The sequence below is a fragment of the Morone saxatilis genome, unplaced genomic scaffold (genome assembly GCF_004916995.1).
Source record: "Morone saxatilis isolate NCDOM2014 unplaced genomic scaffold, NCSU_SB_2.0 Contig18, whole genome shotgun sequence".
Classification (NCBI taxonomy): Eukaryota; Metazoa; Chordata; class Actinopteri; family Moronidae; genus Morone; species Morone saxatilis.
Genome location: NW_023339740.1, coordinates 13,193,163 through 13,220,832, shown reverse-complemented (window position 1 = coordinate 13,220,832; position 27,670 = coordinate 13,193,163). Strand labels below are relative to the sequence as shown.

The window sequence follows — 27,670 nt, the reverse complement described above, 5'->3', positions numbered from 1 at the left end:
CAGCAGGCAGCTGTTTTCAGAAGAAAGGGTCTAAAAGCATTACCTGCTCAGCACCAAACAGCAGGTGGACGCAGTTAGAGAGTATCTGGTGAACATAGAGGAACATATAACAGCTAAAGAGACAGATATTCCCCTCAGGAGTTAAAGAGAGTGAATATTGGACTTACATTCATCAGAGGGTATTACTCTGCTCTCCCTTGTGTTTTTGGTTGGTGGCCCTGTCCTCTTATTTAAGTAAGGCCAGACCCCCAGACTTCCATAGTTTTTGTTATTTAATGGCCTTAATGGTTGAGCCATTATGTTTGTCTTTGTTTTGTTTTTTTGCGAGGGAACAAAAGAGATTTCCCTAGTATTAACCTAAAAGCTTATATGTCAGTGTTGCTCCAGTGGTCAAAAAGATCCGTTATTGCTGGTTTAATAATAGACATGTTGAAAACACTGATAATACAAATACTGATATTCTTTAAATTTTAGATTATCTTAGATAAAAAATAAATCAAATATTATATAATATCAACCAATGCCAATGTACAAGTTGTTGTCACAGCAAATAGTTGACTTTAGAAAGGAGGGTTAAATGAACCATTCAGACTTCAAAATGAATTATTTACCTGTAAAATGAAGCACATTTTGTGAGTTTTAGTTACCATTCATTGATAAAAACTGTTTCCTTTCTTCTCAGGTCGCCTCGGTGAAAACATGTCAGTGAAGCGGGCAGTGACAGTGGGCATTCCTGCTGAGTGGCAGATCGGCTCGTATGTACACGGTGGTGTGAGCGGGCAGACCGAGGTGGCCATGGGTCGGTACGGCGCTCTGGTTGTATTTCAGGGTGGAAAGGAGGGAGAGCAGGAAGTTCTGGGACGTAAGCTGGGACAGCACATAGTGGGAGAGGCCCCTGTGTCCCTGGGCAATATGGATGACCTGCCCTGTGGGGAAAGTGAGACACGCCTGCTGCCTCAGACCTTCCTGGGAGACTCCAGCAAGACTGTGGCACAGTTCCTCAGGGGTCAACAGGCTCGAGTGCTGGACTTTGTGCGATTTCAGTGTGGCGAGAAAGCCAGTCAAGAAGCAGAATGAAGGGAGGGAAATAATTTATCTACAAGGATTCATTGTGTGTCTTTACTTGATATGAAGATGAAACACAACTACCCATTTATTCTATAACTTTCAGACAGTCACACAGTGTCATTCATGAGTTTGATATGCAGGCCTGCTTGTTTCATATTGGTGATGAAATTGCCCATCCAACAATAAATGTTTTTTTCTTGAGATCTTGGTCCATATTAATTTGTTCACGCTACTAACAATGTTTTTATTCTAAGGTCCACATGAACATCCCCTTAGTCAGGTAACCCACTACAATGGGTATCTGTCTCCACTTTTTATAGTTTATTATGTTTTCTTAGTTCCTTTCATCCTTGCATGTGTTTACACATTAACATATGAGGCAATGTTTATGTCTAGATGGGACTTTTTCCAACCTGATATGCATTCTTGAAAGATGTGTGCAAGGAAAAAAAAAAATATTTTTAACAAAACACAGCCGTGAACCTACCCACTTACAAATCAGCTGTTCCAAGTTGAAAGCATGGGCAATATCCAACACATTACTGGCTATTTTAGGGTTTTGAAAGGGTGTTATAGGGCCTGCAGAAGTGAAAGTAATCAATATGGCTACTTGAAGGAAAGATGGTGATGAGTCAAGGCTCCTGGCTTGTTTGGTACCTTTTTATATACTTAGTAAATTACCAACACTGTCGTTTGGTGTAATTGTGCATCAATGAATCTGTTGATTGTAGATTCCTCGTCCTTCTATTGTCAGAACAATAACCAATCAATATTAGATATTGCTTTTCAATCAATGGAATTGAGCTATAACTGATATGTTCAAGGGGCCCACAAAAATGAGTCAACAACAAACAAATCAATTATAATTAGTAGAAGCCTATTTATGAATTGATCAGAAACATGTAGGAGGAGGGGGGTGCGGCATAAAGCTGCACCCCGCTGCTAAAACCAAGGCCTGTGATTGGCTGTTGCTATACAAGCTGCGGTGACATCATCAGTGATGCACCGGTGTCCTCGGAGCTGAGAGAAGATAGCAGACCCGAGGCCGGCTGTCATCCGACAACCCAACACAGACATGGTGAGTAACGACACTGTTTAACGTATCGAAAGAGCTGCAGTCGGTAGGTTTTCAACAAACACCACTGCCTTGTTCTTTGTTAGTGGATTTTAAAAAGCATTTGAACCCAGTGAGCGATAAGCTGGCTGCGCACCTCTCCTGGCCTGCTGCTCTCACTGTAGCTAGCTTCAACGTTAAGCCTTTAGCCACAATCCTTTTCTTCACTGCAAATGGAGCATTAATCGCACTAATGCCTCTCTGTTATCCGTCTGCCTCACCTAACTGTTCTCCCCCTGTGTAACCATGCCTCAACCAGTCTGACTTCACAGAGGACCAGATCATGGGTGAGTTACATCTCATTAGCAAAAGGGAGATCTCCCTCTTTCCTTTTTTTTTTTTTTTTTTAATGGTTAACATCATATCATCCTTTATAGACTTATGTGAAACAGCTTTATGAACTTGTTATTATGATCCTGTAGCTCGACTGTCTCTACAATCTGCTAGATGCCTCCAGGTAACTGAGACAGAGCTGAGCTGAACATTTGCTGTGGTGTGTTTAGTGCTTGTCACGACTTACACTGGACAAATACACTGCCTCAGTGCTCTACTAACCTGCAACAAAAAGAAGCTATTCGCTAAAGCATGCTGGTGTTTTTTTTTGCATGCTGATGCAGAAATTTACAATTCAAATGTCTGACATGTCACAGTCATAATAAAGAGAGTTTGTGCGTTAAGCAGAGCAGTGTATGGGTCAGGGTGTACCTTAAAGGCGTGGCAGAGGACACTGAAACTATTCTTTTGTGGCACTCACTCTGTTAAACAGCTACAGATTGTTGGAACAGATAGTATACATTGATTGTAGGACATCAGGTACCTTGTAGCGTTGTTTAACTTGACACAAAGTTTTGTCGGAGCTGGTAGCAGTCTGTGGTTTTAAGGATAGTATTTTCTTCCGACAACCCCAACCCCCCACACACAGACACTGCAAGAATGCCTGCAGGTGAAGGTTTAAACAAAACACATCATTCAGAGTGTGGTTGTTTCTCAAGTAATGCCACGGCCAGAGAAGCAATACATTTTATTATTAAAGGCTGCTAATGTACTGTCAGGTAGGGAAGAGCCATTATGTGTCATTATTTATGAAGTGAATGCATCATCAATAGGCTACAGTACTTTGAATAAGAACCTTTGTTCAAGTCAGATGTGGGACTGATTAATTTATCAATACTGTAAACAAGACTATTGATCTTTGGGCAACGTATTCCAACATCATTTCTCCTTTCATTATACTGTATATGAGCCTGTATATAATAATGCAGGTGCAGTTAGTGGCTTTAGTAAATATCTCCTTTACACAAAGTGAGTTTTTTATCAGCTGATACCTACTCAGTAGTGTTGGGAACTGCTCCATGCAGATACTTAATTGCATGTGTCTACTGTCAAAACAACTTATTTGTAGCAGCTGTTCTTCTACACAAATGACTCAATGACATTATACTTGTCTGAGTAATGCTTGTTAACCTAAAGCACTGCACAGCTAAATCTGAGTTCCACCTCTCTGTCTCACAGAGTTCAAGGAGGCCTTCCTTTTGTTTGACCGGACGGGTGAGGGGAAGATCACCTACAGCCAGTGTGGGGATGTCATGCGGGCCCTTGGACAGAACCCTGTCAATGCTGAGGTGCTCAAGGTCCTGGGAAACCCCAAGTTAGAAGGCAAGCCGCTGATTTACCAGTCAGAATAGACCAATTTACCGTACAACATTGTAATTGCCTCTTAGGTTGGGTGTTGTGTCTACAATTATAATCCCTCTCTTGCTTTCTGGCTTCTTATTTTAGGAGTCGGTGTACAGATATGATCATACAGAGCATTTCTTTTAGTAATGATGACCCCTAAAAAGTCCTCTAATATGTGCATCTAATGTTAATGTTAGTAATTGGTATGTATTAAGGTGTGTTGAATGTGTAAAAGTTACTATTTGTTTAAAATTAATGAAAATATTATGATTTGTACAAACATGAGTCTATATATAAGTTCGTTTTTTAAACTAGATATCAATTTGTGTGTTTGATGGGAGGATAAAAGTATAGAGAGAGGGATTCCTGCCTGACCAAAAACATGGTTTTGCACAAACTGCATGTTGTAATGTTACACCGTGTTATTAACTCGTCATTAAATTTGAGTGAGCAAACTGTTCGGGAAGAATAAATAAACTTGCAACATTTTACACTCAGCAAATGAGAACGAAAATCCTGTGCAAGCTTCCTGATATCCACTCAAATCTGCCCCATTTCATTACAGTTCTGGATGTGTTCAGAGTAATAAAAAGAAATAAATAAACGTTTGTCTTTAATTCACCTGCAGAGATGAACCACAAGATGCTGGATTTTGAGCAGTTCCTGCCCATGCTTCAGGCCATTGCTAAGAACAAGGACCAGGGCTCATTTGAGGATATCGTAGAGGGTCTGCGTGTCTTTGACAAAGAGGGCAATGGTACAGTGATGGGAGCAGAGCTACGTCATGTTCTCACTACACTAGGCAAGTCCACAAAAACATGCAAAACACAAAGATTTGTCATTAATCCTTATCTAATCTAATCACAGCTGACCTTTGTCTTCCTATCATGCATATCTTAAGTTAAATCCCTTCAGTCCGTTATCTGTAACAGGAACAATGTAAACATGTGTGTTATTTCCTCTGTCAGCAGTCTTAAAATACTTAGTGATTGTTCTTTGTGTCACAGGCGAGAAAATGACAGAGGAGGAGGTGGAGACCCTTTTAGCGGGGCACGAAGACGCCAATGGCTGTATTAACTATGAAGGTAAAACTGCACAGTATGTGGAAAGATGTACCCGTAAAGCTAAACAACAGTATCAAGCACTGTGCTGTGACACTGATGTTGTTGATGTAGAAAACAAGAGTCATTGTGTCTTTGTGTCACATGCTCACTGACTCAGTGTTCCCGTCTCAAAGCATTTGTCCGACACAACACGTAGAGTATGAGCAGACGGCCCTCCAGCTCAGAAGCTGACCGCTGCACAGGGGCCTCACCTTCATCTAGATAGCGACTGAAGAGGGGAGATGGTTCTTAAACACGTCTGAACATGCAGTGGGAGTGCAGTGTAGCAGTTGTAGTAACTTTCCTATACACAAAAGATGGCTGGTTGAGTTCCATCAACATTAAGTCAGCTAGAGTCACTCACCCATGTGTCCTGTTAAAGGTGAAAGCCAAATGAGCAAAATAAAACACACCATTAAGCATGACCTGAACAGTAAATCAACAATTGCCTTTGCAATTAGAAAACTTAAAACAACTTTCATAGTAGCCTCTGACTGGTGCTGTTCTCTGATATTTAATACTCTGACTTCTTGCCTGCTTTCATCTGACCTTCTTCAGATTTAGTGCTGATATTGTCTTCCTCCCTCTCTCTCATGACAGAGCTCGTCCGGATGGTGATGAGCGGTTGAAGATCTCAGAAACACACTTCCAGCTTTAATTTGATTTCCTAAATATTTTTGTATTGTTTGTCTCATCCTGCCCCTCCATCCATGTCATCCTACCATCCTATCTCCAAGTCTGTGTTTTCTTTTTCTTTATTTTATTTCAAAAGTGCCTTTTCTGTCTAATGTGAAGAAACCCTTTCATCTCATTTTCCAAACATTATTCAGCCTCGCAGGTACAATTGGCAGTAACGTTCCCCTGATGATTTCACCGGTTCCATCTTTGTCAGTCAGCCCGTCAGTCTTGTTGTCAACAGCTTTTTTTCCATTTGGATGGATATGATGAGACTGATGTGACATGTTACATTTAACAGTGTTGAATAAAAAGTTTGTGTTCAATGAGTCTTCTGCTTAAATCAAATACTGTATCTCTTTTTGGATTATAGATCACATTAAAAACATTGGATTAGAAAAATATCAATATCAGTAAAATAGGAGAAAAGTATAATTTATATATCTGTAAAATATTAGTAAAACATGATTGAAATGATTTGTTATAATCATGGACGTTGCATGCAATGTCCTTTTATATCAAAGGAAAATTGCACTGATATGAGAAAATAAAACAAAGCAGACTTTACACATTCAACAAAAAATTTAATTATAAATTGTATAAAGAATAAAATTGGTCTCTATCCAGTAAATTAAATGTATTATTTAAATACAGTGACTTAAATCTGTGATAAATAGTAATTAACAACTATTAGAATAATTGAGATGGCAATTTAAACTGATAAAACATTAAGTTAAGTCCACTTACTCACTTGTCCTGGAGCTTTCCAGCGTATCACATGGTTCTCATAAGTTGGAAATTACTCAGTTCTAAAGTCAAAGTCAATTTAAAATTATTTTGCAGGTTGTGTATGTTGCGACGCTGTGAGGGTAAATTGAAACAGTCAAGTTGTGGGTCAAACAGCTAAACAAAGAGCTGAAACTCTAAAACTGAAGCAGCTAAATGGAATTCATCCATCATTAATGTTATTATTTACACCTGTGATTTCCCTTCTGTGATAACGAATGATCTGTTGATAGTAGATACACTGCAGGAAGCACAGCATGTCCAGAGCAAACCCTTGTAAAAAATATACAAAAAAATAAGACTCCTGAATTAGATTCCACCTACACTTGGTAGTTCCATAACAAGAACAGTGTGATACACCTTTAAATCTCTGTTCTTCAGCATCCTGCCAAACTCGTAATCCAGTTTATTAATCTGTAGATTTACCGTCTGGTGTTTGTGTTCCCAGTCTGTGAAGTTGTTGACGACAAAACAAACCACTCCACACAACGACTCCTCTTCACATCTTTATTTTTTCCCCCAACATTTTGTAATTAAAACCTGAACCTCTTTTGTTTAGCCTTTTTTTCAATACAAACTGCCAGAGTAACTGTCAGCACTAATGTGATGATTTACTGAGGAAAAAATTGATTTCTACTGTATAATAATAATCAATGCAACTGCTGCTACCTTCAGCATAGTGAAAAACATACAGAAACTGAACAGACACTTATTTCATATCACAAAATCCACACAATGTAGTAATAACACAGATAAAAGAAGTCCATTTATGCTCACAGCTGTGGTGAGCTCTGCAATACTGGCTTGACGGACATTAACTGTAAAGTTTCACCATCTGACTGGATTATATTTTATGACACCTGACTGCCGTTTGCAGAACGGAGCATGTTTTTTTTTTTTTAATTCTTCAAACTTTGTGACACAGCAAATGGCACTGAAAATAAAACTGAACGGTAATGTGGTTTACAGATCTTAATGGCATGCGTTCACATACACACATGCTCACAGTCACATCTCGGGCAGATCCGACGGACCAGCCCGAATCATACACAACAGTGGAGAGGGTAAATATAGGCTACAAAGGTAATAATATACAGTTACAATGTTGACATATCAAAGAAAGAAGATGGAAAAATGGACAGTAAAAAATAGAAAAATCGATAGGATAAAAAGTGAGGATATTGTTGCAGATATTAAGGACACAATTCTCCATCGTCAGCTGTTTAAGGTGCGAGCTCCCTTGTTTTTTTTGACAGCTTTAACATTTCTTCCATGTGTAACTTGAAATGCACCAGCGAAAAAACAAGCTGCTTAAAAAAAAAATCCTCTTAATTTCCCAAGCAACCGCAATAAAACTCACTGAATAAATGTGAGATAAACATGATTATAAAAAACATTTTGGTTTAGCAAGTAACACAAAATCAAATTATGGATAAAACACATATGTGGTCGCTGGTGGAATTCTTATTCCCAGACCTTCTTTTTCAGTCATTCCTTCTGGACCAAACTACATTCCTCACAAAACTACAACCTGGATGCTTTGAGTTCATCCAGACTTGCAAAACATGAAGCTCCTCGCTGACATGTCTTTTTCTCTAAGTGCTGTTGAAAGGAGGGACATTATTAAGATATATTTAAAGAGAAGTTTTTTCAGGATGATAATCTCATGCTGTCAGCACTTAATACTCTCATTGTTTGTAACAGAAAATCCAGTTTACAGTACATTTTCTCAAACTGCATCCAGACCAACTCATTGTAATTTCCATCTGGCTTATGATTTGAACGTCTTCATTCACTACAGACATTTCTCTAGAGGGAAAGGTTGGTTTTCAGACATGTGACCTTCGGGCCAGACCCTGTAGAGTGACCATTTGTCCATGTGATACAGATAAAAATAGAGGAAAAAGTGATATTCCCAATCAAGTTTTCAAAAACCTTCAGTATGAAAAAGTATTTAAGACAACAAAACGACGATATAAGTGCTAAAGTTCGATTTCATGGATGCTTCAAGTCTTTCGATGAGACCTAGGGAAACATGTTAAAAGTGCATTTTTTTTGTTACATATATTTTAGTTAGTACCTACAGTACAAGGGGGGAGAATATGAAGCATGAGACTTCATGAGCTGTGACAAACTGTTGCAGGAAAATAAAAGCAACAATTTCCAAAACACTGAAAACACAAGATGAGTCTTTTCTCTTCTTCTCCTTGAGTGCCAGCATGTTGGTAAGACCCTCTTAGTTTATTAGATCTCTGATGTTAAGCTTAAAAATATGAGATGTTGATGTCCACGAAGCATGAACAGCTTCTGTTTTCTTCATCGGCGGAGTCAATTGGAAAGGGACTTCTTTTTCAATACAAAGTCAAACTAGAGGTGGATTGATTTAGACGGTATAATTTTTTTTCTTCCTCACATCAATTGTCATTTTTGAAAAAAAAAAAAAAACTAAAAAAACAAAAACAACTAAAAAACGAATCATGTAAAATGTGTTCTCTTCATTTTAGACTTCTTCATTTTAGATGGTACAGGCAGGATTCAAAGTGGTCAGTCATTCTTGGGCAATTTGTTTTTCTCTCACTGTGGAGGCGGGACTGGAGCTGAGGGGTGGAGTGTTTCCCCAGGAAGAGGGGCAGTGGGCTCTGTGAGGGGTGAAACAGTGGAAGGGGAGAAAAATGTTAAGAATTTGAACAACTTGGAAGCTGTCTGGTTTTAGGATATAAAATGTTCTCCTTGTTTTGAGACCTCAGGTGGATTAACTGGAAGAAGGAATTCAAATAAACCTGATAATAGTGAATGTGTCAAGAATGTAGATATTGTATTACATGGGACTCATTAATTAACTGCATTATTGTCTAGCCTGTTCAATACACTCGCCAAATTTTTGTTAAATTATATTGATTTAAATATTTGATGATTGAGTATTTATTAATCAGATCTAAGAGCTAAAAAAAAGGTAGCATACAAATATATTAAAATAATTCATGTATGATCTCCTTCCAGGTCATCAAAATTAAGGATTTGCTGCTTTTCCCTGTTTTTATATCATTGTACTTTGAAAATATTTGGGTTTTGGATTATTAGTCAGTCAGTTATATGTTAACATGACATAACATCAAACAAACACAAAATCCTGTCAGTATCATAACATTAACACCATTTAAAGCTCCAACTCACCATTGAGTACCGGAGTAGTGCTGGAGCTGGAGCTGGAGTGTGCAGCTGGGGTCGGGCCTGGGGGGCCGGGGGGCGAGGTGTGAGCACTCTGAGGTGGTTGGGACTCAGGAGCTGGGGCAGAAGAGGCTGGAGGCGCGGGGCTTGGGGCCGGCTGCGGCGCTGGTGTGCTGGGAGCTGGCTGAGTTGCGGTCGGGCCCTGGGGTGGCGGGGCTGAGGTGGCCTGGTTGGAATGAGGGCCCCCGGCCTGGTTGTGCTGCTGGTGCTGAATCTGCTGGAAGTGCTGCTGGCGGGCCCTCATCTCAGCGTACTTCAACTGCTCCATGTGGAAGGACTGACGGTCAGCCAACAGCTGCTGACGCTGGTACTCCAGCTACACACACACACACACAAACACACACAAAGATAAAATGTTAAAGGTTTTGTTCTGTAATTAAGTTGACTGCTGTCTTGTGATACTACATATCCCAGAATCCCTCACTCACAGCCTCCCTCTCTCTGTCCATGATGGTTTCCAGTTCTTCAAAGTGTCGCAGTTTAATCTCCAGCTTCTTCATTTGGGTCTCCACCAGCAGAGCCACAAGAGATTTGATCTTCCTCTCTTCCACTGCGGCCAGGTGCTACGAAGAAAGCGAGGGAGAAACTTTAGAGAAAAAACATGAAGGTGATGGAGGATGAAGCAAGTTGAGGTCCAGGAATAGTTAACTTTACCTTGGCTTTGACAGCAGCAGCAGCGAGCGCTGACGCAGCAGCAGTGGCCAGGTTCCCCTCCCCCACATCGCGCTCCACCTTCGCCTTCCTTTCTCCTTCACTCTCTGCTTCTCTTTGTCCTTCCTCTGTGCCCTCTTTTCCATCCTTCTCCTTTTCCCCATCGCCTAAGAAAGAAAGAACATTTTTTTTTCTCCACCTCTAACACACTGTATGTCCTGTATCTGACTGAGAGGCATTTTCTCGTACCCATCTCGGACTCTATTTTGTCTGCCTCCCTCTCCCCTTCTTGTTCTCTTCCTCTTTCTTCTTCCTTCTTCCCATTCTCCGCCTGCTTTTCCTCTTCCTCAATCGCTCCTTCTTTGCTGTCCTGTGTGGGAAAGTAAACGCGGCACAATGAGCTTCGCAGCAGAGCTCACATATAAAGAAAGCTTATATTGGAATGAACATGCACCATACCTTGGCCTCCCTCTTCTCTTCATTTGATTGGCTGTCACTCTTATTTTCATCGCTGTTTTCCTCTACAGAGAAAACAAATCAGAACATTTTATTTGCTTTTACTTTTTTATCATTCTTTTTAAATCTTATTTTAGTTCTCTGCAATAGAACGGTATTTTTGTCTCATGCGTTTTTGCACACTGTATGTATGCTGTATGTGTGCGTCCATCCTACCAGGTCTGTCTCCCTCCTCGAGGCCAGTGCCTGCGATGCCACTACCCTCCAGGCCGTACAGCGGGTCCTGTCGCCCACTGACCCTCGCCGCCTCCTCCACCCGCCGCACATGAGCCTCAACAAGCGCTGCAGGAACCTCTTCCTTCATACGAGAAAACTCCTCTGAGAAGGACAAAAATGCATCAAGGTTATCACTTCAAAGCAAATGATGTAACGTGGGTTGTTGATGCTCCTAATATCCAATTTGGGTTGTGCTGTGAAAGTAGTCCATAACAACTGCTCCCTCATTGAGCTCTGATCAAAGAAAACATGTATTTTTCAATAATGAAACTGCATTCATTTTGCATTCAAAGCTCAATTCAATCATACCTCAATCTTCCTCTAAGAGCTAGCTATTAGCTCAGGTCCATACTGTACTTTGTGTGTGGTAGTAAATAATGCTGAGGCTGTTTTCAGTGTACAGTAAATTCAAAATAAGCTACTTCTCACCCAGAGCAGATTTTGCTGCAGCCGAGGCTACGCGCGGGTCGACAACAGAGGCGAGGAAGGCCACCGTGCTCATGACGGGGTTTCCTGCTTGGCTGAAAGGTATCGGCTGGTAGGCCAGAGGTCCCATGGATGAGGAGTTGTCCTCCAAGTAAGGGTCTTCGATGGGCAGCCGCAGGAAATGCAGGATGCACTCATCCTGCGTACGGCTGCCCACGTGTTCTGAAACCTTGTTCCAGTCGTCCTTGTACATCTCCAGGCCCTGTTGGAAGTGAGGGCAACATTTAGCTCTGCATTTCTGCTTATTTATTTACAAAAGGACTTGTCAGCATCATCACACAGTTGTTTTTAAAGGACGTGTACCTCAAGTAGTAGTAGTGTTTCTTGTTCTGTCCAATCCCTCATAGAACTCGCTGTACTCTTGCTCTGTGCACAAATATCACCACCACCTTGTTAATATGGCAGATCATAGTAAATGACAGCAAAAGAGTCATTCTGTCATGCATCTTCTCAGACTTTTACCTTTGCAGAGCTGGTCTTCTTGCTGTACATGTCTGTCCGCAGCCCAAAGTTTTGCAGATCTGCTGGTTTTTCCTTCACTTTATCTGGGAAGGACATCATCTGCTGGGTAGCAGGGGTCTATGGGTACACAATGACAAAGGGGCACATGTAAAATAACCCAGAATATGTGTGTCTATTTGTCTGTGTGTGTTTGTGTGTATGTGGACCTGGGACGTCTTGGGCTGCAGGGGCACCAGGCTGGATGGAGTGTCTGCCAGGACATGGAAGTGAGAGGTGGGCGGGGGACCCATGGGTGTGGGCCGGCTCTCAGAGTCCACCTGGTAGTTGATCAGACCCCACTGCTCCAGGAAGGCGTGGACTCTGCAGCAGAAGGACAGAGTATAACTCACTGACAGAAGTTGGACCAGAACAAGTTTAAAACAGATTAAAACTCTGGATTGACTGGAAACATTCCCATTCCACCTCCACCTACCTCATGATTGCACACACGTCTCCTGCCAGGTTCCTGCGGCAGGCGGTGGAGGTCAAGTACTCCTGAGGGTTCAGTCGGTAGGTGTCAATCATGAAGTTTCTGTACGCCAGGTAACTGAAAGACAGCGATGCAAAGACAAGTGAGATATTTCTACTACGACTTACTGTTGTACCATATGTGATGGCTTTTTAAATGTGTCTATTTAAATAGCTGTAATAAAAACACCTAATATTGTGTTGTGTACTGATTAAATACTTACATCTCAGGGGTTTTGGATTTGTTCTTCCCATTAAAAAACTCTGGCAGGGCTCTGCGCTCAATGGCATGAACACTGGGGGAAAATAATTATGACATTACTCACAGCTGAAATACATCTGAATGACTCATTTTGACTTCTGGAGTCACATCACAGGTTTTCATTTCAACCTAAATTGACACCAGCTGACCATTGAGTCTTTTCACATATAAATACTCACTCAATCACTGACATCTCAAAAACTAGATTACGGAATACTGATAATAATAATCATTTTTTTCTTACCTGTTGTAGTCAAACCAGGCAGCGTAGCTCGGAATAATAATGTGATGAGTTTGCTCAGTCACGTTGTCTTCGTGAAGGTCCGAGCCTTTCACTGGTTCACCCTTCACGCTCGGAGAGCCTTCCTCCTCCTCCTGTTCCAACACAAACACACACTCGGGATGATATATGGGTTTACTGTCCTCCTCACTGTAATAGTTTCTTGCACTTCTCACAAACTATCTCACCTTGCCAGTTGTTTCCATGGACTCATCCTCTTGCTCGTCTGTTCAAATCACAAAAGATTGGTATGTGAATAAAAAAAGGGAAGAGCGGAGAGGCATATTGTCGATATATTCAGTGAACACACTTAATAAAAGGTCAATAGATTAACACTCAAAATCAATTCAGTAATACGCCATATTTGATAAATAGAAAAACTTTCTGCTAACCCAAATCTGTTCCTCCCTTGACTGGAGTAGAATCAGATTCCTTCTTGGTGTTATCTGCAATAAGAAAGTATAATGCCAACAACTTCTTTAAAGTCCTAAAAGATGACAGCTGAGGGTCATTTTAATGGTCATCCAATGTTGGAGTTGGTTATTATATTTATATTTTAAATATATGTACTTGTCTTAGCTGGGTTTCCCTCTTCAGATGCTGGAACAGGTGACGCTTCATCCAAGTCCTTACTAAGATCCTCCTGTTCCTCCTCTCTCTGCCCCCGTTTAGACTTAGTGTACGGGGTTGTTGGCCTGTCCCCACACACACACACACACAAGACATTATTTCACTATATTGCATAATGTCTTCTTCTATTCTACAACAAACAACTAAAGCAACAGATCATTCTTTAGCTGATTAGTTACATCAGATATGTCTTGTTACAAACCCTTTTTTGGTGTTCTTCTTCTTGCTCTCCTGAGGCGGAGGGGTGGGAGAGGGTGACGGCGAGCGCTTCCTCTTCTTGGCACTGCCAGGCTTCTTGTCCCTCCGCTCGTCGGGCGTGGTCACCTCATCTGTCAGGGTCTTGGCTGAGATCCTCTTCCTCTTAGGGCAGCCCTCGCCCACTTCATAGTCCTCCTCGTTCATCCACTCGTTATACTGGTCCAGGTCTAAAATCCACTTGGCATGGACCTGTCAACAAAGAACATACAATGTATGACTGATAGTGAAATGTTTTCAGGAAGCATGTCAACCATCTGAGTGAAAGGTCACCAGCCTATTCCACTGTTAAACCAGGCAGTGCTGCACAATCTGCACACTTTCAGTCTCTACATGGATTCAATGTCCTAGTCTAGACATGACATTAAAACACTAATTCTGTAGGTGGATCCACAGGAGAAATAATGTTGTTAAAAAACATTAACGGGGGTGTTTTCTGGATCCTATATTGCTTTTGTGGCAGAAAACTGGTAGAAATTGATTTATCAAAAAGAAAATAAATCTATCAGAGGTCAATGGAAGTTTTTAATGATTTATGTTTACGTATGATCAATGCGTTTGTGACCTGCATGTACTGCGTATGTCAGAATAGATCTGTCATTGATAGGAGGCATTTTTGTTTGGAGCAAGCACACTAAAGGAGCTGTCACTGAATGAAGACAAAACACATTATACATACATAAAACATTTAATTATGTCACTTTGAAGTTGTGGAGACATTTTCACTGTGAGTAAACAGAGTGACCTGATTCTTCATATTAAACTAACCCTGACTGTGCTGACTGAATGCTAGTGAATGCTTCACTGCTCTTACTATCATGTCCTAGTGAGCACTGAGCGCCCTGGGTGAGTGATGCTTTGAATACAATAATAAGACACTGCTTTGAATTCACGGTCAGCCAAGTGCCAGAGTAAGCTCTGTTGCTCCAAGGGCCAATTTGCCACAGCACTTCATTCTTGAATGTTTCGCACAGAGAGGAAAATATGAGAAGAGTAATGTTGCCAAACTAGGGAGCTATGGGCTCTGCGTGCACAGTCTCCTGACAGGTTTGTATAATAAAGAAAAGGCTGAGACACATAAAATAAACTTCCATCATTACAGAGTTATGCTGCGCACAAAAGCACAAGGCCTTTATTTTAAATTCCAGCCATGCACGAGGCGTCTGTAATTTTCCATCTGATGTAACGGTGCATCATGCACCCATACAAAACAGGATATTTCATTTGAATATGTCACTCATTCCAAGTGTCATTCAGGCTGCTGTAACAAGCTGATACAGCATGTATATATGATGTAGTTGAACAACTTCGATTATTTGAGCAGAATATAAAAAAAGAGAGAGAGAAAGCGTTTAAGAGACAATTAAGGACAAGGGTTTAAAACACTGGCGATAGATGACAAAAACAAAGGGACAGGAAACAACAAGCAACAACAAAGCGTGACAAGAAATGAAATACCTTTCTGGGCTTTTCTGGGCTGGGAGGATCCTCTACAGCAGCCTCGATCTCACTGGCTGGGATCCAGGTATCGTAACTAAATGGAGAGAGGAGTCAAAGGTCAAGGCAATGGAGAGAGTACAAGCCTGGGCATGTAAAAGCATCTCAGGAGGACCAATGTGTAACTTAAGCTTGTAGAGTTCAGGGCAGTAAGAAGTGTGAAAAAATAAAAAAACTTCCCCAATAAGAGGAGGCAAGGCTTTTTAGTGTAAAGGTGTAGATTGTTAAATGGTGTTTAACAGCAGCTCCTTCAAAACTTGCTACATTTTTGTTTTAATCTGTATTTTTTCCGGCTTTGTTTCTGAAAACATAACTGGAGGATGTCTGATTGGGTTTGATTTAAAGGAGCGGAGCCAAATTGTTTAAATCAACTGGATTTAGAAGATTTTCTTTTTATGTGAAGATGAAACCATGTTATCATTGCTATCTTGTTGCTGCTGTGTATGTTCAACCAGACGCAAATTTAAAAGATGCACTGCTGAATTATTTCCTGGGTGTAATGCTATGTATACATCATAAATCTTTTATGTTATTCTATGAATTTGATTATCTTATTCTACGTGTGTAGCATGAAGGAACTACAAACTTCCACTTCATTATACAGCCTTGTGTTGTATAACGATGAATGAATTCCTTGATATCTCTGTAAACTCAGCACCAACCTGTCAGGAAAATATCCCCAGTGGAGCAGGACTTGCTTGTCTCTCTTCATCACAGGACGCACCCACTCCTCTGGACCGAAAAGAGAAAAGGATATCAGCACAAAACGAACCAGTGCATCAGAACTCACAATAGAAATAACTGTGCTGAAACAAAACACACCTTCCTCCAGGCTGGTGGGAATAGGAACAACAACATGGGAGCTGGCGGCCTTGTCCTCAGTTACTGAGCCCTGCAACAGATAAACTCCAATTAACATATGATCTGAAAGAAGATCACTTAATATCTTTGTTACAGTGGAGACAACATAAGGACACATGAGTTAAACTTGCAACATACATTTTTATTAATCGGTAAAACTGAGATTTTTTACAAAAACAAAAAACACACCTGATGTCTTTTGATGATGTCTTTCAGTTTCCCGAGCAGTTTTGGCTCTATGTCAGGGCTCAGGTAGATGACAGGTCTCGTTAGGCAGTTATTCTGAAATGAAGAAGTACAGCAGATGTGTAAGAGACAGAAATGAAGACATTTAAGTATATATATATATAGAAATATATATATCTCTCCTTATCTGAGGCCCCAACAACACAGACTACTGACTCTTATTTTAATGGAGATTATATGAAATAATTGTTCATATAGTATATGTATATATGTATATACTGTATATAAATATATACTTTATATTATGTCCATTCAAATAAGAGCTCAGTCAGTACTCTGTGTTGTTGAGCTCCTCAGATAAGGACTAATTAAGTAGGATTACTGGTGACTTGGTGCCCTTCATTATTTCTATCTGTAAAGCTCAGGCAGCTCTGATTCGCAGACGTTTCACAAATATGATGCAATCATAGGAAACATGCAACCTCTCACACAGAGAATATTCTTTTATTTAGCACTGGTTCCCGTTAGCAATTGTGGGAATGTTGTCATGGTATGCTGCTACACCTCACCACAAGTAGAACTTAAAACATTTACAATTGCATTTTGGCTGTCCAGGTAATGTGTGTAACAAACATGTATCAAGAAAATCCCAGAGGCAATCTCACCTGCACTAAAGACTTCTCAATCGTCATGAACATCTCCACATTTCGGTCCATCCTCGACGGATTCTGGAAGTCAAACCTGCGCCTACCAGGAAATTAGACTGGAGTTACACATGAAACGGCAACCTAGCCAAAATCCAACTGAGCACTGTAATTTTACATAACGCAATTTATTTTCAGTATTTAAAGCAGCTAGAAAGAAAGTCTTACCATCCTTGGTCACTCTTGAACTTGTAGGCAGCAGCCAGGATGTGGCAGAGAGCCCCTCCTGACTTAAAGTCCAGAAAACACTTCATCTGTAGACACAAAACAAAACAGTTTCAGCACGCCTCGGTGTGTGGGGGTCAAGGCATGTGCATGTGTGTGAATGTCAGCGACATAAAGGAGACATACTGGCAGCTTGGTAAGTGGAGGGTTGCTGACATGACGCCCAAACACCTCCTCCTGGAACTGGAGCAGCTGGACCACCAGGCTGGACAGAGACTTGTTGGTGGGGGGCTCAGCCTGGATGTACTGAGAGGACAACACAAAGTCAGAGCTGAGCCACAGAGAGGACACATTAAATTAAACTACAGTGTACTGGTAGGCGCTATGTGTGGTCACTTATATCAAAGACTGTGTGTGTGTGTGTGTGGTGTGTGTGTGGTGGGGGGGGGGGTATATTGATATGGGTTTAACATATTGTTCTTTTCATCATTATTATATAATGGGCCGTGTTTTGAATAACTAATGTAGTTATTTCCTTTAAATCAGTGTGTGTAAACGCCAGCCACACCGATCAGTGTTACTCCAGGCGGGCCATGGCTTCAGTCAGCGCCGCGCGCCACACAGCCAACATCTGGATCCGAGCCTGCATTACCGTTAGCCTATCAGCTACCAGCTGCGTGGCTGGCCGGCTAAAGTCACCCCTTTGGTAAAAAACCATCCCCGCGGGTCTGACTTGTGTGCTGCTTTTGAGTCTGTTTAGCTACAACCAACGTACAGGGGACACCGCCCATTCGCGGCTGCATCTGATGCAGCTGTTTGGCTCAGCATCCTTTTGTATCCCGCTCGAGTGAGTCAAACAGCTGGACGTTCAGCGGCACCCTCCCTCCTCTCTTTGTCACTGCCTCTGCCCAATAGGTAAGTGCCCACATTTCAGGGTGTAAAATGGAAGCTTGCTGTGTATGGTAACAAAACATGCGGTCGGTACCTTTTTGTAATTCTTTCCCAGCCAGACGCGGACATTATCAAACTGAGAAACCGTATCAGACGCTTCGAAATATTTTACATTCGGGCCGCCGTCTTTCTTCCGTACCGCCATCTTTGCCTGCAGACAACTAGTCGACGTCGCCTGCCGCCCAGCGACCAAAGTCAGGTACTACAACTCAGGGGCTGTAATGACAATCAATGCACAGCAGGTGGCGCTGTTGTGTAGAGAGAAAGAGTTTCAAAATGTTTCTTTATAGCGTGAGAGATTTGAAAAACACCAGATTATTTTGAAACGAACATTAAAATAAAAGTTTCCAGTAAAAAGTCTTGTGTTACCAACTAGAATGTTCGTCAAGTGTTCAAGAGTAGAGAGCAAGATCACTTGATCATACAGAATTGCTACTGTAATTATATTATTATATTATTATATTGTTATATTATTATATTATCATATTATTATATTATTATATTATCTGCTTTATGTACTACTGGGCAGTATAATCTATATAAAATCTTAACTCAACAGGAAACTAGTACCATCAGATAATTGTAGTGGAGTACAAAAAATAAAATAAAATAATAAAAGTAAAGTGTAAATACTTAAAACTGCGCTTTACTTCCACTTCCACCATTCATGCACACACATGGTAGTGCAGTATGGGCCGAGATGGTAGCAGCACTAAAGAATTAAACAGAACTAAATCTGTTCTCCAAACCTTCTCACATGCAATCATCACATTTTTAAACCAGCTGTTGTTCTTATATCCACTGTGGGTGAGCAACTGGGTGGTGAGTGGTGTTTTGTCTCCACATGCACTTCTAGATAACAAGAGACAACATATTTGTCATGTTTTCCAACTCACTCGGTTTAGTGTTCATTACTAACGGCATTCAGATCCTGTTACGTATGAGTTTAATCCTGTATGACAGGCTGGATGTTTTACTTATTTACTTCACTACAGTATGTGTTGTGAAAAAGCAGCTTGTGAGTACAATCTTTAGGAGCCAAACAAACATTATATTGGATCACACTATCCATAATTACACTCTTACAGTTAATATTCTTTTTTATTTCTATCCACACACAGGATCCGAGGTCCCGGAGACAAAGAGGTTTCAGAGCATCAACACCTCTGACCCTGTTCATGCCTCTCTGAATGAACATACGAGCATTATTACCAACGGACTGATACAATTAAACCACTAGATGCCACTAAATCCTACACACTTTATCTCCTATTCTTACTTTTTATACTTTTTTTGTAATATCTTTATTAGGGGCACCCAGGTACAGGTATTAGTCCGGCATCTATTCATTGTCCAGCTTTCTAAGTATGTTTTATTTAATACAAAATATACTAATATACTTTGGCATGGTGAGGAACCACAAAAGAAAATTTATCCTGTATATTTATAGAGCTGTAAAAGGGAAAGGCCAAAACTGTGAAATAAATTAATATTAATAAATAAAAATATTGGTTATTTTTGCTTATTATTCATAGTTATAACTGTCAATAGTAACAATAACACATGTATTAAAGAGGCACAAATAAGACAACAGAAGAAACAAGACATAAACAGAGTTGCATCTTTTTAATCAACTGATATATAGTCTCTCTACAATAACAATTACTTTGTGAGAGATGTAATGATTGATAAGACAATATGGGAAGAAACTTTTACATCCCACATCCATTAATCTGATAACGTATTTTTTATCACACCAGGGTGAAGCCTCGCTTCCTGCGAGCAGGTTGTTCAGCAGCTTCGGTGCATTTTGTGTGGCCACAGCCGCACTCCTCCACGTACATGTAAGTGTAGGTAATCAAATCTCCATTCATGCAGCGCAAGTTAACAGTGCGATTGCTGGAGCGCATTTCCTTACAGCAGGAGCAAGAATGCTGCATAGTAGCCATGTCAGCTGAGTACCTAAAGAAAAGCAGAGGAAGGTTGATTAATAAACTAAACATCTGCACAAACTACACCTAAAGATTTTTACATTTCCAAATTTCAGTGGATGTGTGACTTTCCAGAGGGATGACAAATGTTCATAATATCATCCTTACTTGGTGAAAGTGTTGCAGGATCCTTCACAGTATGGCATATCGACCTCCTGGTCAGACTTACAGTCCTTGAGCGTAACAAAGGTTTTCATGTATTCTAACTTACATGCCTTCTCCTTCTCCACACCTTTTCAAAAGAGACACACAATTAGCTTATTTTAATTTAAGTACCTTCGACCTAAAAATAAAATGAAATGTCAAACGTACTTACAAATTTTACAACAGCCATTTGCGCTGGTCTGAATTGTGTCCTAAGAAGGAAAATATACAACATTTCAAACTTCTTTCAAAAGGGATGATGAATTCTGCTCTGTATTGCAAAAAATGAATAACCCACATTTGTTTAGTCACCACATTCATATATTGAAAGTGATACTTACAGGCTGGCAGTTGCTCTCCTGGAATAGCGGGCAGAAAACGTTTGAAACTCTGACAGTGAGGGTCCCACTGATCTTAACACAGGTGTACTTTTCACACTTATTCTCAGGTGGTGACCAGGTATGTCCTGTCTAGAGAGCAGTGAGGTGGATTTACACACACGCAATACTGAGATACTTTAGGCCATTAAAACATGAACAAGTGTAGCAACAGCCAGCAGAGATGATCCAACTTACCTCCAAGAGCTCCTTGGTACCATTGACACTGAGGACGCAGTGTGTCTGTACACACTTCCCACAGCATTCGTCTTTATCAGTTTTCACATATTGATATCCCTAAGAGAGAGAGAGAGAGAGAGAGAGAGAAAGAGGGTAGTTTAGTTGCCAGTTGCAGTAAACATATTCTGCTGAAAACAAGTTGCATTATATGTATAGTGTATATGTGAATAAAGTGATTTTACTCACCTTTTCACAATCAGTTTCACATTGCTGCAATTTACAGAGTACTTCAAATAGTTGAAACTTTGGGTCCATGTTTCCGGTACAGATGCAGTTCTCACACCTATTCCCAGGAACTGAAGAACCAAGCTAGGAAATGCAAAGAAGATGTGTTCATATTTGTGTTTTAGCCATTCAAAAGGGTACCAGAAATCATAAAAATATAAAAGGAATGTGTTTTACCTGGTATTCAACATCATCGTGGACACAAACTCTTTTAGGCTCTAGAAAAGAGACATGACGACAACGATGGATATCAAGAAAAAGTCGCTGTGGTTATTATTTTCACATTAATTCAAACCGAATTAACAAGCTCACCACATATATGTTCTGGACAGCACTTCCCCTCAGGAGTACTGACAATTGGTATTTTTCCAGTTGGACATTTCATGTAGGTTTCTGGGCAAGTCTTGGAGTCACATTCTTTGGAGATGACATTAATAGTTATTATTTTAGAGCCATGGTCAAAATCAGTAAAAAGTTAAAAGTAATCTGAAAATGTTAAAACACAAATTTGCATTGTCTTGTCTTACGGCAAACAAGGGTAGAACAGCAGCAGTTTGCTGGATCTGTTTGGTTTACAAGGACAAATCCTGGACCAAAGCAGTTAGTTACGGTTGGTGCTGGGCACACCTTCGGCTCGCAAGTCACACTCTTGGTGGACTCCTCACAGACACAGCGTTGGCAATTGTACTCAAATTTTTCATTGAACTGAAAGAATAAACCACAGTAGTGACTTCATTGTGTCTTGTAAGTAAACAACACAGGTATTAATTTAACTGAGCATGAAGAGAAGACTTGGCTCACCTCACGAGGAACGCCGTCAGGATCAAGACATCCTGTTGGAACACAAGTATCATTTTAGGACTTCATGACTAACATACTGACCAACCTGCTTGCTGATTAATACATTGCACTGCAGTGGCCTAGTCAAAGTGAACAGCTTTACTGACTGTTTGCTTGATCACCCCCTCAGACAGACTAAAGTGGCCTGTGTAAATGTGGCTTTTCTGTTCTCTAAACAAAAATCCAAAAGTGGTTATAACAAAGGCTCTCAGACAAAACATAATATCAACACTTTTGACTGACCTTAAGAGAATTCATGTGAAAGTGCTGACATTAGTTTTCAGAATTAGTTTTGGGGTTTTTACAGGTTATTAAATGAACAAACTTGTAATCTATGATGTCTTATATTGTTATCAGATGGAATAAATACTTTTTTGTTTGTGATCAGAAAACGTGCAGAGAGTTTTGTTTTAGATGGATCATGAGGATGTTATGGAAAATTAATCAAAATGATATTAACTTCATGGAGTAGTTCAAGTTTATTGTTGGACCAGCTGAGAACAGCACAGCCAAGTAAAGCTAATTTGGTGATTTGCAAGTGCAAACAAATTTAAACTTAATATTCAATTCTTTACATATTTTACAGGATTTTCTGGATATATATATCTTGGCAAACGTTATTAGGTGGGTTTAAAAGTGAAATCTCACCACAGTAAATGCAGCTTTTTTACATTATATTACATCAGTCATGGTGCACCGATGGAGCTCAATTTTTTAAAGATAAATTTATATCTTATAGCTCTTCTGGACGTCTTTTGAGAATTATTTTCCTCTTGGCTAGGGCTGCACTATATGGTAAAAACATAATACTGCAATTATATTGAAAGATATTGTGATTAAAATATGGTTCACAAATAATGGGGAATGGATCATTTTTGCATCAAAATTTAATTTTCACTAAAAAAAGACTATTAACACTATGACGATGTGAAATATTTTCAGCGCATCTCTGCAGAACTACAACACTATGACACATATTTTACCAAATCAATGAAAAACTATTTTCTATTAAAAATACTGGTTCTGAGGATATAAAGAAATAATGGTTAAAAAATAGAAAACTCCAGGTTCACAAACTTTCAAGCAGCAATGTAAATATATAGAGGAGCAGGGGACAACATTTCCACTGAACTGTACCCTTTTCAATCTATATTCCAGATGGGAGCTATACAGCCATTTCTACGTGACTGTAGTTCTATAGATTCAGCTAAATATATGACTTGAGGAAACACACTTACCACACGTTTTAACACATATGTCAGACTCTTTGGTGAAGAGTTTCATTCCCTCAGGACAAAAGCAACCCTCAGTAGTGAAGTTCATGGTGAGCTCGTAAGGACTGTAATATTTAAACATTAAGAAAGAACATTAATGTTACTCTTTCAGACCTAATAAACACAGTTATTTTTATAACAACAATAATAAAAAAACATTATTATCGTATTATTTTCAGTTGAAGTGCTTTCCAGTGGGACAGCATAAAAAGACAATCACACATAAATACACAATAGACACAATTACATATAAAACCATCTGTGAGGTAGCAGCCATTGAATAATAAAAAAAATCTAGATGCATAACTATTTATTTAGTTTGTTTAAAGGCATGATTTAAAAGCTGAGTCAGTGTCAAGAGACAGAATACAAAGACTGGAAGAATGTTCTAGTGCTGAGGCAACAGTACAACCAAAGGTGGATCACCCTTTGACTTTAACCTGGACTCAGGTAATCCAGCAGATCCTGCAGGCTATTTGATGCACTAAGGAGTTCCACTGATTTACTCTGGCGTCTGGCAATGTAAAGCCGTGTAGATGTATTCGTTGTACCAATTCTGAAAGAATTTTCATAACAAACTGTTGTTGAAACTGGCGTTATTGAGAAGGGTGTTTGGTCTTAGTCTGGATGCAGAGTTCTGCACATGTTAAGTTATAATTGATCGGGTCAACAATGTTTATTCACTAAAATAATATATGTATGTATCATCAATATTGTGATAACTTCCATTTAACCAAACAATACACTTAACACATTTTATTAAATCCAAAGTCTTCACTTCATATATTATACGAGTCTGGACAGACATGGATGTAAATTGCAACTTGACTTAATTCCAGTTTAATATTAAAGTAAGTGCACAACATATTTGGAACAAACATTTGATTATCTTATACTGTACTGTACTGTAACGTTTACTCTTCTTTTTTTATTTTCTATTTAACTATTTTTAATTGTATATAAATGTATTTTTTTATTGCCTTAGGTTGCTTTAACATTTTGTCTTGATGCCTTGTATGTTTTATGTAAAGCACTTTGAATTGCCTTGTTGTTGAAATGGACTATACAAATAAACTTAACCTTTCTTCGCCTATAAAGTTAATTTAAATATGAAATTATATTGTCAAAGCTAAATGACATTAGCTATATAAACTAACTGTTAACTATCTAAGGTTAACATTACTCTTGACTAAAAGTACACAGATTAACAGTTTAACCAATCTATTGTCCTCTCTTAGCCTGGGATACATGTCTATTTCCTAAAAAAAAAAAAAAGATAAAAAAAAGGAAATGCTCCTTAGCCCAGACCGTCTTATTTGTTTCAGCCTTTTCTAAGTCCTTTGAAACAAATTGAAATTGAGACTCAGGAATAAAGGGACCAAGTAGTGGTTGAATCTGAACAGAGATGTTTTCCAGGCAGTGATTAGGAACTCTGCTTTGTCAGAGTTTAACCGCCTGCTTCAGAGGGTTTTGACAGAGAATTATAACATTGTGTTGTCTAGGACATAATGGCTGCATACACAATGAACAAAACTGGTCCCAGAACTGATCTTTAAGGTATATAATATATTATCTCTACAGTTGAAGAAATTAATAGATAAACTGAAAGATAAAATTTTCTGGGTGATGGATATGAGAAGAACCACTCTGGGTCCGTTCTCGAAATACTTTGAAATTTAGTAGTAAGTGAACCAGTGAAATTACAGAATTTTTACATTTTTACAAACAATTACATGAATGAATCATGATTCTCTATACCCAATTCAAAACCAAGGTTAAAATTAGGGAAGTCCCGATCACGTTTTTTTGCCCCCCATACATTTAATATTGAGTATCTGCTGATACCCATTCTCAATCTAGATAATACAGGTGAAAACTCTGCAATACATTAGGTAAAAAATTGCCTGCATCCAAGCTGTTCCTTTTTTATATTTAACCTAATGACAAAGTCTCTAAATCTCTCTAATCTTTTTTGATCGCTGTCTGAGTTAGGGTCGGGGATAGCTCTTAGGAGTTAACTGAATTAACCGTATTCTGCTGAATGTTTATTTTCCTCATCTGTACATCTTTTGTGCAGATTACATTAATTAGTCTTGTTGGATTTTTGTTCACAGGGCCTTTTTTGCAGTGCCGTGGTGAGTGTGAGGCTCTTCACCACTTTCTTGGCTGTGTTTCACTGCCGGACCAATATACTGTATTCTACAATAATTACAACTCTCCAGTGCTGTCATTACGTATTATGATCCTAGATGAAGGAAATGCTTATTTACACAATGAAACTTAAAATCAATACGCTTCATTTTCATTAAAACTTACTTGTCTTCACAGGTTGGCTGTTCTGCAGGACCACATGGCTTGTACATTTTTTTTGATGGGCAGTCAGTCACTATTGGTAAGAAAATACCTCAATATAAATGTTAGAATTTTACACATTTCCTACATACTGTATATAATAAAATGTATTAATAGGTGTGCTAAATGCAACAGATCAAAGAAATTAGTTACCTCACTGATCCCAACATTTAATGTAAAATAATAAGCTTACCACACTCTTTGGTGTAGTTCCTCCAGTTAACACAAACTCCTGCCTTAGCACAGGCAGCAGCATAAGTCTGCAAACTTGTGCACTCCACTGTTCGGTTGGAAATGTGGCAACTATCAAAAACACAAGCTTGGTAGAATTTGTCAGGAGCCACAAAGGGATGGCATTCTGCAAAGACGCTGTGAAAAAAATAAAAATAAAACATCTGTTTAAAATGTGTTTAAAACACTGATAATGCTAGGGCAAAAGTGTGAACTGTATTTTAACTTCTCTATATTAAGGTTATAAGGATAAATATGAACTACTACAGTGGATTAGAGAATGTCTACCTGCTTTGAAGAAGATTACACACAGGGCCTGGCTTGCATGTTGGAGTTACAGTTACATTGGGAGGTTTGCAGTCTCCTACAGGCCAGAAGTTAGCCATCACAGGACAACTTTGCGCCAGTTTGCCATTAGGCAACATGCAATCATCAGTCTGGTTGTTGTTGCATGTTCCTGACAATAGAGTCACACAGATAATACAACACTATTAGGTTGTAAACTTTAGCATATTTACCATATGGTTATTAGAGAGAGAGATGTTCTTACCACAATGGCCCCGTGTGTTATTGCCAAAGTGTTCAAAGGGAAGGGTGACACTGAAGCCAGTTATTCCAAAAGTAATCACCACTTTTAGGTGAGGGATCTCCAAAATCATTGTAAGGCTAGTACTCATAATTTTAACAGCTTGTTGTGAATAAGGTAGTTTCAAACTTTCTCCATCTTTGAATACCTACAGGGAAAAAATAAATACACAATGTGACAAGAGAAAAATACAATACTCTGAAACAACACGGGTAAATTACAATTATTCCATGGAAATGGAGCCTATACATTGACAGTAATAATATTCTCTAGTTTATGAAGAGAGTTTTCTGAAACATAGAATAACACTTTCACATAGCCCCATCTTGTTTTACCTCCAACTTTGGCGGTCCAATGACATCATGATTCTTCAGTTTGAAAGCTTGCGATTTATAGTGTACATTTATAGATCGAGGACAGGAAACATCTTCATCAATATCACAGTAGACGTTGTCAATATAAATCGTCAGGTTATATTTTGGTGAAATCTCTTTCATCAAGACATAAGTACAGTTCCCTTGATAAGTGTAGTAGAATCCATCAAATGTGATGTAATGTGGATCTCCCCAGCCTTCACATACACCTGAAGAGAAACAAAAAAACTGTGAGTTTTAATCAAAGGTTGCATTAAAAATATGAGTAATTGACTGCCACACATTATTTTAGCAACAGAAAAACTTACAGTCACAAACATAATGTTGGCAGCAGTGGTACTCATCGTACACAAGAACTGGTTTAATTCCATTGGCACAACTGATTTTCTCAATGGTAGGGCATTCACGGCGAAATGTTACAATGTCATTGTTCTTAATGCATTTGGCCATTGTGCAGTTGTACAGATGAAATGTTTCATTTTGCTGATGTGGAGCAAATAAAGGGAGAATCATTATTTTTCAAACAATTCAACACAACCTGTTAGTATGAATTAGAAAGTATCAAAAAGAAAATAATGTAAAACTATGTGCTAGGTATATGAATAGTCTTACCACTTTACCCCAGTCAGGGCAAGTGGGCGTTGGGTGTTGAGTAGTACTAGCAGCTTCAGTTGGTGTTGTAGACCTTGTGGTTGTAGTTGGCGTTTCAGGAGTAGTAGTGGGTTCAGTTGGTGGTGTTGTAGACCTTGTGGTTGT

At 39.4% G+C, this 27,670-nt stretch overlaps 4 protein-coding genes across 5 annotated transcripts in view; 2 read left to right on the top strand and 2 right to left on the bottom strand.

The window, feature by feature from the left end:
* tsfm (Ts translation elongation factor, mitochondrial) overlaps nt 1–1,269 on the top strand; it is a 3,313-nt gene extending 2,044 nt beyond the window's left edge. Inside the window, exon 6 of the mRNA XM_035662875.1 lies at nt 683–1,269. Within this exon, the coding sequence (XP_035518768.1) occupies nt 683–1,077 (395 nt within the window). The 3' untranslated portion in view covers nt 1,078–1,269. The remainder of the gene's footprint in view (nt 1–682) is intronic.
* Nucleotides 1,270–2,043: 774 nt separating this feature from the next.
* On the top strand, nt 2,044–5,981 carry myl6 (myosin, light chain 6, alkali, smooth muscle and non-muscle). The gene is made up of 6 exons (XM_035661098.1): nt 2,044–2,146; nt 2,442–2,469; nt 3,695–3,838; nt 4,488–4,661; nt 4,867–4,944; nt 5,563–5,981. Exons 1-6 carry the CDS (start codon nt 2,144–2,146, stop codon nt 5,589–5,591), a joined length of 456 nt encoding a protein of 151 aa, XP_035516991.1. The 5' UTR covers nt 2,044–2,143; the 3' UTR covers nt 5,592–5,981.
* A 2,832-nt stretch (nt 5,982–8,813) lies between these two features.
* Nucleotides 8,814–18,470, bottom strand: smarcc2 (SWI/SNF related, matrix associated, actin dependent regulator of chromatin, subfamily c, member 2). 2 transcript variants are annotated; one of them, XM_035662335.1, is made up of 26 exons: nt 18,315–18,470; nt 17,516–17,635; nt 17,333–17,418; nt 17,126–17,207; nt 16,464–16,556; nt 16,236–16,305; nt 16,076–16,145; nt 15,375–15,450; nt 13,864–14,108; nt 13,602–13,726; nt 13,424–13,477; nt 13,220–13,257; nt 12,996–13,126; nt 12,714–12,785; nt 12,455–12,568; nt 12,189–12,342; nt 11,983–12,099; nt 11,824–11,886; nt 11,464–11,722; nt 10,975–11,136; nt 10,762–10,823; nt 10,552–10,672; nt 10,306–10,469; nt 10,080–10,214; nt 9,598–9,967; nt 8,814–9,062 (listed from the first exon to the last, which is right to left on the bottom strand). In XM_035662335.1, exons 1-26 carry the CDS (start codon nt 18,423–18,425, stop codon nt 8,998–9,000), a joined length of 3,159 nt encoding a protein of 1,052 aa, XP_035518228.1. In that variant the 5' UTR covers nt 18,426–18,470; the 3' UTR covers nt 8,814–8,997. The 2 variants fall into 2 exon arrangements, with proteins under 2 accessions (XP_035518228.1, XP_035518229.1); XM_035662336.1 differs by having other exon boundaries at nt 17,126–17,201.
* A 1,424-nt stretch (nt 18,471–19,894) lies between these two features.
* Nucleotides 19,895–27,670, bottom strand: part of LOC118328930 (mucin-2-like) — a 19,981-nt gene continuing 12,205 nt past the window's right edge. Inside the window, exons 27-44 of the mRNA XM_035662873.1 lie at nt 27,527–27,659; nt 27,223–27,397; nt 26,876–27,123; nt 26,505–26,688; nt 26,243–26,411; nt 25,917–26,092; nt 25,688–25,757; nt 23,336–23,436; nt 22,059–22,090; nt 21,785–21,962; nt 21,570–21,674; nt 21,435–21,475; nt 21,219–21,341; nt 20,991–21,089; nt 20,757–20,885; nt 20,588–20,627; nt 20,380–20,503; nt 19,895–20,242 (exon numbers count right to left, since the gene is read on the bottom strand). Of these exons, the coding sequence (XP_035518766.1) occupies nt 20,032–20,242; nt 20,380–20,503; nt 20,588–20,627; nt 20,757–20,885; nt 20,991–21,089; nt 21,219–21,341; nt 21,435–21,475; nt 21,570–21,674; nt 21,785–21,962; nt 22,059–22,090; nt 23,336–23,436; nt 25,688–25,757; nt 25,917–26,092; nt 26,243–26,411; nt 26,505–26,688; nt 26,876–27,123; nt 27,223–27,397; nt 27,527–27,659 (2,338 nt within the window). The 3' untranslated portion in view covers nt 19,895–20,031. The remainder of the gene's footprint in view (nt 20,243–20,379; nt 20,504–20,587; nt 20,628–20,756; nt 20,886–20,990; nt 21,090–21,218; nt 21,342–21,434; nt 21,476–21,569; nt 21,675–21,784; nt 21,963–22,058; nt 22,091–23,335; nt 23,437–25,687; nt 25,758–25,916; nt 26,093–26,242; nt 26,412–26,504; nt 26,689–26,875; nt 27,124–27,222; nt 27,398–27,526; nt 27,660–27,670) is intronic.